The sequence below is a fragment of the Dermacentor silvarum genome, chromosome 7 (genome assembly GCF_013339745.2).
Source record: "Dermacentor silvarum isolate Dsil-2018 chromosome 7, BIME_Dsil_1.4, whole genome shotgun sequence".
NCBI classification, from domain to species: domain Eukaryota; kingdom Metazoa; phylum Arthropoda; class Arachnida; order Ixodida; family Ixodidae; genus Dermacentor; species Dermacentor silvarum.
Window position 1 is genome coordinate 42267490 of NC_051160.1, and position 10381 is coordinate 42277870.

Here is a 10381-nt window from a genome sequence, read left to right on the forward strand (position 1 = left end):
GACAATTTGTCCCTTTCATACGCGACTTTCCTCGCCGCCTAATCTGTAGGCTGCAAATAAAGGCTTCCTTTTTTTTTTTGATAGCCCTGCCTTCTTTCTGGGCATTCGAGTCCGCCCCATGAAATTTTCGATTTATAATATAAATCCTTGCTGGCAGTTTTCCTGGATCTTCATTGTCACTACGTACACTTTGGAAATATTATTATTTACTAACAGGAGGAAGGGCTCTCCCATCGATCTCCGCTTAATCCAATCCTGGGTCACTCAGCTCCATCCTGTGCTTACGAAGTTTCTAGTCTCCCTACTTCGTCCCCGGGTCATCCTCGACTATCCCCTGGTCGTTCTCGACTGCACACTTCCAATTCCCTTAGTACCCGTTGTTGGTCTAACAGACCACCGATTGTCGTCTATACGCACAATATGACCTATCCGACTCCATGTCTTACTGTTAACACCGTCTAGATTATGCTGTACAGGCTTGCTCTCTTATTTCATGCCGCCAGCGCCCTCTGAAAGGGCCACTATTATCATTATCAGCAGCAGCATTATCGCATCAGCATATATTTATGCCCACTGCAGAACGAAGACCTCCAATTATCCCTGTCTTGCGCTAGCTGATTCCAACTCGCGCGTGCAAATTTCCTAACTTCACCCGACCTAGCTTTCTGCCATCCTCGACTGCACTTTCCTTCTCTTGGTATCCATTCTGTAACTCTATTGGTCCACCGGTTATCCATCCTACGCATTACATGGCCTGCCCAGCTCCATTTGTTCCTCTTAATGTCAATTAGATTATCGGCTGTCCCAGTTTGCTCTCTGATCCACACCGCTCTCTTCCTGTCTCTTAACGTATAATAAGGCCTAACATTTTTTGTTTCATCGCTGTTTGTGCGATCCTTAACCCCTGTAGCGTACATAGGGGACCCGTTAAAAAGTTAATCTTTAGTCCCCCACTACGGCGTGCCTCATAATCACATCGTGGTTTCGACACGTAAAACCACATAATTTCAATTTCTCGCGAGTCAGTCGATTCATCAGTAAAACTGCTCGATCATTCAGTCAATTATATAAACGCATCATCTATGCGTACAGCTCCCGGGTCGCTTTAAGAGGTTGAACCTAGTCAATTAACCGACGAATCAAACACTTAATCAAGTCAGTATGCTAGCCAGTCATTGGAGCAAACAATCCAAATCAGCCGGTCAATCAATTAATAGTTCAGTCAGCCGATGGGTGACTGTATGAATCAATCGATTAAACGAGCAATCAATCGAGTCGCTCAAATTAGTCTTGCCATTCGGGCTCAGCACTTCACCAGTCACAATCGTCGGCTTCGGCCCCTGCAGCGCGCCACGTGAAGATGCTGGCGAACACGGTGTCCAAGCCGGCGTCCCTGTGGGCGCGCACGCGGGCCGTGTTCGTGAAGCGTGCCATCCACGCGTGGCGCGAGAAGCGCATGCCGCTCTTCAGCTGGGTGCTGCCCCAGTGCCTGCTCACGGTGCTCTTCCTGCTCGAGATCTGGGGCCTGCACGGCAGCACGCGCGACGTCCTGCACGCGGGCGACACGCTCAAGTACAGCTTCCCGGACATCATCGGCATCGCGCACGTGAGCGGGATTTCGTTAGATTAGATAGACGTATAGATAGATAGATTATCTAGATAGATAGATCGACAGATAGATTGTCTAGATAGATAGATTAGATAGATAGATTGTCTAGATAGATAGATAGATTATCTAGATAGATAGATCATCATGATCAGCCTATTTTTATGTCCATAGATAGATTAGATAGATAGATTGTCTAGATAGATAGATAGATTATCTAGATAGATAGACAGATAGATATAGATCATCTAGATAGATAGACAGATAGATAGATAGATAGATAGATAGATAGATAGATAGATAGATAGATAGATAGATAGATAGATAGATAGATAGATAGATAGATAGATCATCATGATCAGCCTATTTTTATGTCCACTGCTGGCTGCAGGACGAAGGCCTCTCCCTGCGATCTCCAATTACCCCTGTCTTCCGCTAGCCTATTCCTAATTGCGCCTGCAAATTTCGTAACTTCATCACCCCACCTATTGTTTTCTGCCGTCCTCGACTGCGCTTCCCTTCTATTGGTGTCCATTCTGTAACTCTAATGATCCACCCGTTATCCGTCCTACGCATTGCATGGCCTGCCCAGCTCCATTTGTTCCTCTTAATCTCAACTAGAATATCAGCTATATATCCCCGTTTGCTCTCTGATCCACACCGCTAGACTGGTATACATGTAGGTAAGTGATAGCGGGATAAGTAAATATTCGAATAGCTTCGTAAAAGGTAAAACATCCGCTTCATATAGGCATGTAACCCCCCCCCCCCCCCCCCCTGCCCTAGATGAACGCACTGTAATGCCGATGAGGTCCTGTGTATGATATATAAATAAATAAATTGCCACTCATCTTTAACAGGACAGGTCTCCTTTAAGGCGTTTCCCTACAGGTTATTTTCCACCAATGAAAGCGAATTAAATAGAAACAAGACATCTTACAGGAAGATAATAATAATAATAATAATAATAATAATAATAATAATAATAATAATAATAATAATAATAATAATAATAATAATAATAATAATAATAATAATAATAATGCCTGTCCAAGCCAGGGCAGCTTGTGGGATAGCGCCAGGTAACTGACATCACCATTTTACACTACTCATTACGAAACAGAATTAGAAAAAAAAGAGAGAAAACGAAAAAGTAAGAGAAATTGCAATATTACAAAGCAACGTTGCACACATATACTTATACACAGAAAGAGAATAACACCTACAGCAACAGAATTAAGAAATTACCCAAATAATTTTTCGCGCAATATGCGTCTCGCTTATCCGTGACTGTAGCAAGAAAGTAATTTCTTGGCGTTGCGCTGCAAAGCTCGAGGTTGCGGGATCGAATCCGGGCCGCGGCGGCCGCATTTAGATGGAGGCGAAACGCAAAGAACGCCCGTGTACTTAGATGAGGCGAAACGTTAAAGAACGCCAGGTGGTCAAAATTAATCCGGAGTCCCCCACTATGGCCTGCCTCGTAATCATATCGTGGTTTTAGCTCGTAAAACCCCAGAATTTAATTCTTAAAGTAATTCCTGTGGCACTTTGTTTAGCCCAGCTGGCACGTAACATTTACTGAGGCGTTGTTCTGAGAAGGAATAAAGCAATCACGTGGGCGGAGATCACGACCAGGTACATAAGGGGTGCCAATATTTTAGGGACCATCGATAACTTCAAGGTGGCTGTTTTTCAAAAAGGCAAATTGAAATTAGGCATGCGTGGGAAATGGAAGAAAAAGAAAAGCTTTATTTTCACCAGTTGACATGCCGTACAATACGGAGTGTAATACAGTCAAACCCGGATATATCGAATCCACGTATAACGAATTATTGTGTATAACGAACAGCAGTAAAATCCCCTTGAAAATTTTTGTATAAAGTTTTGATGTTAAATGTCGAATGACCTATATATAGAACTTTGTCTTGTGATCCCCTTCAGGATTCGATATATCCGGGTTAGACTGTATGTGCTCGTCAGGGTGCTGTGAACCGGTGTGGTTTTCAACGCATTACGCTCTCTGAACGTACGTCTAGGTAATCGAAGGCTCGGTTCGGTTTAATCGTCGTTTGACTGCTTGGATACGTGTGCACCTACGAAGAAATAAAAAACGCCAACCGTTCGCGCAGGGTTTCGCGCAAGCTGATGACACCGAGAAGAAATTTCGCGAGGAATACCTGGAGCCAATGATCAATAATGCCCCGATCCAGTACGACGTGGAGCACCTTCCGCTGACCACGGACATCAACGCCTACCTGCTGGACATTGCCAGCGACAAATTGTTCAAATACGTTTTTAACCTGCACTTCGGCTACCAGATGACTAAGGCGACTGGGTATGCCACGCGTCTTATTTTTTTACAGGGTGACCCACGTAACTTGCACCAAACTTTAGAAATGTACAAATGGCACGTAGCTCGAGAGAACCAAGGTAATGCTGTTTGCAGTCGCTTCGAGATACTCGTGTTACTTTTTGGCATTCCCATAGTTACATATTTCGTCTTAATTAATTATTCAACTTCTCGAATAATTAGAAGTTTCAATGAGGAAGTTTAGAGCAACATGAAAAGCTCCCGATACAGCTTTCTGTTGCTCAATGCGGGCTACATAAGTGTTTTTACGAGCATGAATGAAGCCCGCGAGTAAACGCGTAATTGCCACGAGACTGGCAGCTCGAGGCACCTTGCATATATTCGCAGGCTTGTTTCACGCTCGGAAAAACTTTTATATAGCACGTGTTGAGCAACAGAAATTTGTATCGGGAGTTTTTCATGCCACTGTACAATTTTCTCATTGACAATTTTCATCTAATTATAATATTTGAAAAGTTTAACAAAGACGATTTATGTAGTTAGGTGAATGTTAAATAATGAGTACTTCAAGCGACGGCAAACATTACCTAGGTTCTGTTCAGCTACATGGCATTTGCACATTTTTAAAGTACGGTATAGTAAAGTATTAAGTATGGTAAAGTATGAAGAGTTTACAAAGTCACGAAGCCGTTTACACTTGGTTCTTTATTCGATGGCTACACCGCGTTGGAGCCTCCGCTGCGCTATGACTACCGAAGCGCTCCCTGTCGGCGCTCGTTAGTGTCACGATGCAGTACTTCGCTTGAACACTCCTAGATGGCATCCGTTACATCCGTTGCAGGGAGTCATTCGTGAATCCCGGAATAAAATACTTTCGTGTTCAAAAAAAAGAAAGAAAGCTGCGGTTGCCGGGAAGCGTGACGAGCAGTCAGGGATCTTTGAATGCTATCGTGTTCCACTCGCTTTAAGCGTCCTCCATTTTTTTTCGTTGGTCTGTTTGTCTGTCTGTCTGATGGGGAATTGGCCGGGACTCGGGTTCCCGTCCCCTTACGCGCAGTACCGTGCTGTGGTACAACGGCCAGATCCAGCACACGGCGCCGCTGGTGATGACGGGGTTCAACAGCGCGCGGCTGCGCAACATCACCAAGTCTGCAACGGCCAAGATTAGCTTCAACGTGGCGGCACCGCCGCGCCACGGCAAGGGCGTCTCGTCGACCAAGGCCGAGTCTGAGCAGATTCGGAGCCAGAACACGTACCGCGAAGTGCTGCCCAAGGTGCTTCGCTCCGTCTTCCTACCGCTCGTCTCGAGCCTCATGTGCAGCAACTTCGTCCTCTTCCCCATCGCCGAGAGGGCTCTGCTGGTGAGCCAATGGCAACGAAATTTCACTTTGGCTAAATAGCTTATTAGAGAGTTTTAGAATAGGGGCCCCCCAAAGGTTTTGGGGCCCCAAAGAAATAGCGTCGACACCACTGCGCATGCGCGAGACGCTAACTGCGTTTGGGTTTTGCGTCGGGCACGCTATTTCGCCGATTTAGCGGGAGCCCCAAAAGCAGCCCCAAAAGTTTTGCGTCAACAAACATGGCGGCACCCATCGAAGCGGCAGCTCTCCGAGTACCAAACTCGGCTTGATTCGTGGTAACGCGTGAAGTTCCTAAGCTAGGAGAAGTGTCTGCGGTTATCGCTTTCTCTCAACTAACGTGTGTAATGAAGATTTATTCATTCATCATCAGCCTATATTTATGTCCACTGCAGGACGAAGGCCTCTCCCTGCGATCTCCAATTACCCCTGTCTTGCGCTAGCGTATTCCAACTTGCGCCTGCGAATTTCCTAACCTCATCATCCCACCTGACTTTCTGCCGTCCTCGACTGCGCTTCCCTTCTCTTGGTATCCATTCTGTAACCCTAATGGTCCACCGGTTATCCATCCTACGTATTACATGGCCTGCCCAGCTCCATTTCTTCCGCTTAATGTCAACTAGAATATCGTCTACCCCCGTTTGTTCTCTGATCCACACCGCTCTCTTCCTGTCTCTTAACGTTACTCCTAAGATTTTTCGTTCCATTGCTCTTTGTGCGGTCCTTAACTTGTTCTCGAGCTTCTTTGTTAACCTCCAAGTTTCTGCCCCGTATGTTAGCACCGGTAGAATGCAATGATTGTACACTTTTCTTTTCAACGACAGTGGTAAGCTCCCAGTCAGGATTTGGCAATGCCTGCCGTATGCACTCCAACCCAATTTTATTCTTCTGTAAATTTCTTTCTCATGATCAGGGTCCCCTGTGAGTAATTGACCTAGATAAACATATTCCTTTACAGATTCTAGAGGCTGACGGGCGATCCTGAATTCTTGTTCCCTTGCCAGGCTATTGAACATTATTTTTGTCTTCTGCATATTCATCTTCAACCCAATTCTTGCACTTTCTCGATGAAGGTCCTCAATCATTTGTTGTAATTCCTCTCCATTGTTGCTCAATAGGACAATGTCATCTGCAAACCGAAGGTTGCTGAGATATTCGCCATCGATCCTCACTCCTAATCCTTCCCAGTCTAAGAGCTTGAATACTTCTTCTAAGCATGCAGTGAATAGCATTGGAGAGATTGTGTCTCCTTGCCTGACCCCTTTCTTGATAGGTATCTTTCTACTTTTCTTGTGGAGAACCAAGGTAGCTGTGGAATCCTTGTAGATATTTGCCAAGATATTCACGTATGCCTCCTCCACTCCTTGATTACGCAATGCCTCTATGACTGCTGATATCTCTACTGAATCAAATGCCTTTTCATAATCTATGAAAGCCATATAGAGAGGTTGATTGTACTCCGCAGATTTCTCGATTACCTGATTGATGGCATGGATATGGTCCATCGTAGAATACCCCTTCCTGAAGCCAGCCTGTTCTCTTGGTTGACTGAAGTCAAGTGTTGTCCTGATTCTATTGGAAATTATCTTGGTGAATATTTTATACAATACTGAAAGCAAGCTAATGGGTCTGTAATTCTTCAATTCTTTAACGTCTCCCTTCTTATGGATAAGTATAATGTTGGCGTTCTTCCAGCTCTCTGGTACACTTGAAGTGGTGAGGCATGGCGTATAAAGGGCCGCAAGCTTTTCAAGCATGATATCTCCTCCATCTTTGATTAAATCTACTGTTATTCCATCTTCTCCAGGCGCTTTTCCCTGGTCATATCTTTCAAGGCCCTTCTAACTTCATCGCTAGTTATAGAAGGAGCTTCTGTATCCGGTTCATCACTATTTCGAATGGAAGAAGCTTGGCTGTTTTGGCTACTGTACAGGTCAGTATAGAATTCTTCTGCTGCTTTTACTATGTCATCGAAATTGCTGATGATATTACCATGCTTATCTTTCAGTGCATACATCTTGCCTTGTCCTATGCCTAGTTTTCTTCTTACTGATTTCATGCAGCGTCCATATTTTACGGCTTCCTCAATTTTTCCCACGTTATAATTTCGAATATCCCTTACTTTCTTCTTGTTGATCAGTTTTGACAGTTCAGCGAATTCTATCTGATCTCTTGAGTTGGACACTTTCATGTTTTGCCGTTTCTTTATTAGGTCCTTTGTTTCTTGGGAGAGCTTCCCTACAGGTTGCTTTGGTGCCTTACCTCCCACTTCAATTGCTGCTTCTGAGATCAGCCTAGTTACGGTTTCATTCATTAGCTCTATGTTATCTTCATCTTCCTGTTCTAAAGCTGCATATTTGTTTGCGAGCACCAGCCTGAATTGGTCTGCTTTTACCCTGACTGCCTCTAGGTTGGCCTGTTTCCTCTTGACTAATTTCACTCTCTCTCTCTTCAAATTGAGAGAAATCCTAGACCTCACTAACCTATGGTCACTGCACTTAACCTTACCTAACACTTCTACATCCTGCACTATGCTTGGATCGGCAGAGAGTATGAAATCTATTTCATTCCTTGTTTCTCCATTAGGGCTTTTCCAGGTCCACTTCCTGTTGCTGCGCTTCCTGAAGAAGGTATTCATTATTCGGAGCCTATTCCTTTCCGCGAATTCTACTAACATCTCTCCTCTTGCATTCCTAGAATCAATGCCGTAGTTGCCAATGGCTTGCTCACCAACCTGCTTTTTCCCCACTTTTGCATTGAAGTCGCCCATGACTAAAGTATACTGAGTTTGCACCTTTCTCATTGCTAGTTCAACATCTTCATAAAACTGTTCTATTTCTTCATCATCGTGACTAGAGGTTGGGGCATAGGCTTGTACTACCTTCATTTTGTACCTCCTATTCAGCTTTATTACTACAACTGCTACCCTCTCATTTATGCTGTAGAATTCATCAATGTTGCCCGCTATGTTGTTATGCACTAGAAATCCTACCCCGGATTCTTTCTTATCTGGAAGACCTCTGTAGCAGAGGACGTGGCCGTTAGTCAGCACTGTGTAAGCCTCACCAGTTCTTCTAACCTCACTAAGGCCAATAATATCCCAGGAAATGCCTGATAATTCTTCAAATAGTCCCGCTAAGCTAGCCTCACTCGAGAGGGTGCGCGTGTTGAACGTTGCCAGGTTCAGTTTCCATTGGCGGCCTGTCTTGACCCAGAGATTCTTAGCACCCTCTGCCGCGTAGCAGGTCTGACCGCCGCCTTGGTCAGGTGCTCCGCAGCCACTGGGAACTGAGGGCCATGGGTTAATTGTCGGAGTCATGAGGGAGGTAGTGGCCGAATACTGCACCAGGGAGGCCAATTCCTGTTCTGGTGAGGGAGTGACTTTGATGAAGCTTAGTGGGCCTGCCTAGTTTGGTTGCACCTGAACTAGTATAGCCCCACTAGCTCTCGGCAATATGTACTTTTTTTTCATTATTCATTTATTTATTCATTATTCATTTCATTTATTCATTAGACGCCGCTGATTCTGAATTCGATTGTCGATTCCATGGCTCGTAGGCCTAACGTGGATTAGCTTGGCTGGTGAAGGCACGTCAAGTTGGTTACTCAAAATTAGGCGCAATAAATCGCTTGCTGCTAACAGAATAACATCTTAATTACAATTAAACGCAAAACCACGAAAGTCAATATTACTCTTCCTATCATAAAATGGTATAGTTTATTTTAATATTTAGAACAGTTTTTTTCTGACACCGTAGTGGCGCTGCAAGCGCAAGACGCTATTCGCAAACGCAAAGCCCTATTCTAAAGCTCATCACTCTTGCATGCCCCAACGCTAACACCCGCAAAGCTCTTTGGGGCCCTAAACTTTTGGGGCCCCTATTCTAAAACTGTCTATTAATGAGTAGTATGTACACTATGGCAAGTAACTTTGCATGACAAAGCTGTAAGGCTGGCAATTGTGTGTAACTTGCGCACTAGCAGTAGTTAAACAGCGCTTATAACGACGCGCGCGTCCGGTCGCTTGCGGACATGACGTAATTCCCGGCACGTTGCCTCCGAGACATTTTTTTGGTGCGCCGCGGGCAGCCGATAGGGCGTCACCTAATCTCGGAGGCGATGCCGAGGAGGCAGGCATTTTGAGTCATGCGTCACTTCCGGTGAGCGGTAATTGCTCTTTTTTATTTTTAGGGGCGAAGCTCCTTATAGCGGCACCCGTTCCGTCCCCGTCGTAGTAGTAGTAGTAGTGTGTAACCAGTCTAAGAAAAATGGGAAAAAAATTCCGAAGTTGTGTCCGTAGCGCGGAATCGAACCAGGGACCCCTCGCTTCCGAGCGCGCGGCGTTAGAAGCCACGAAGCGGACATGGACAAACGCACCACGATGGCTATAAATACCCAACATTAACGAAAGGCCGCGTTTCTAGCGCGTTTCTAACGCGTTTGTGCTAGCGCGTTACGGCCCGTGTAAGAAGCTGGTGTAAGACGCTGTGGCCTCTCCACCTTACCTTCAACGCGTTTCGAACGCGCTGCCCAAAGCGGTGGCAAGTCAAGTTCAAGTCGAGGAGCGTTTATGAATACGGGGGGTATACTCTCTCAGCAGTCATGTGATGGCGTCGGCAAACGCGGTGCACGTTCCGGCATGTGTAAATGGCTGCGTAAGACGCTGTCGCCGCTCCCCCTTACTAGAGAGTACTGCACGTTTCTAACGCGTTTGTGCTAGCGTCCCCTTAAGCGGGAGATCCGATGATTCCCTCCGGAGCTTCGCCCACTCATCATCATTCACCTCGTGGATCTGCTGTCATTTTTTAGTTTCTCTCGGAAAAGTGCGCATTTTGGCAAACCTTTTGTGACGCATCCTTTGTATTACAAACGTAATCATTTTCACGGAGCCTGTTATGTATCTACGCTATCTGAAACTATACCCATTTCCCTAGGTACGAGACGTACACAGTCAATACCCTCGCGTAGCGGTATATAGTTCGGTCTTAACTGGCTGATTATTGGCTATACTAGAGAGTTTTATTTTTGCTCCCTATACATCACACGTGGCATGCTGACCTTTACGCATAACTGTAATAGTTACCCTAACCGTGGCAACATGGCAGC

General features: G+C 45.3%; 1 protein-coding gene across 1 annotated transcript in view; it reads left to right on the top strand.

Annotated features, from left to right (window-relative positions):
- LOC119458818 (phospholipid-transporting ATPase ABCA3-like) overlaps positions 1-5144 on the top strand; it is a 61439-nt gene extending 56295 nt beyond the window's left edge. The window contains exon 15 of the mRNA XM_049670577.1: positions 4975-5144. Coding sequence (XP_049526534.1) covers positions 4975-5024 — 50 coding nt within the window. The 3' untranslated portion in view covers positions 5025-5144. The remainder of the gene's footprint in view (positions 1-4974) is intronic.
- The last annotated feature ends 5237 nt before the right edge of the window (positions 5145-10381 follow it).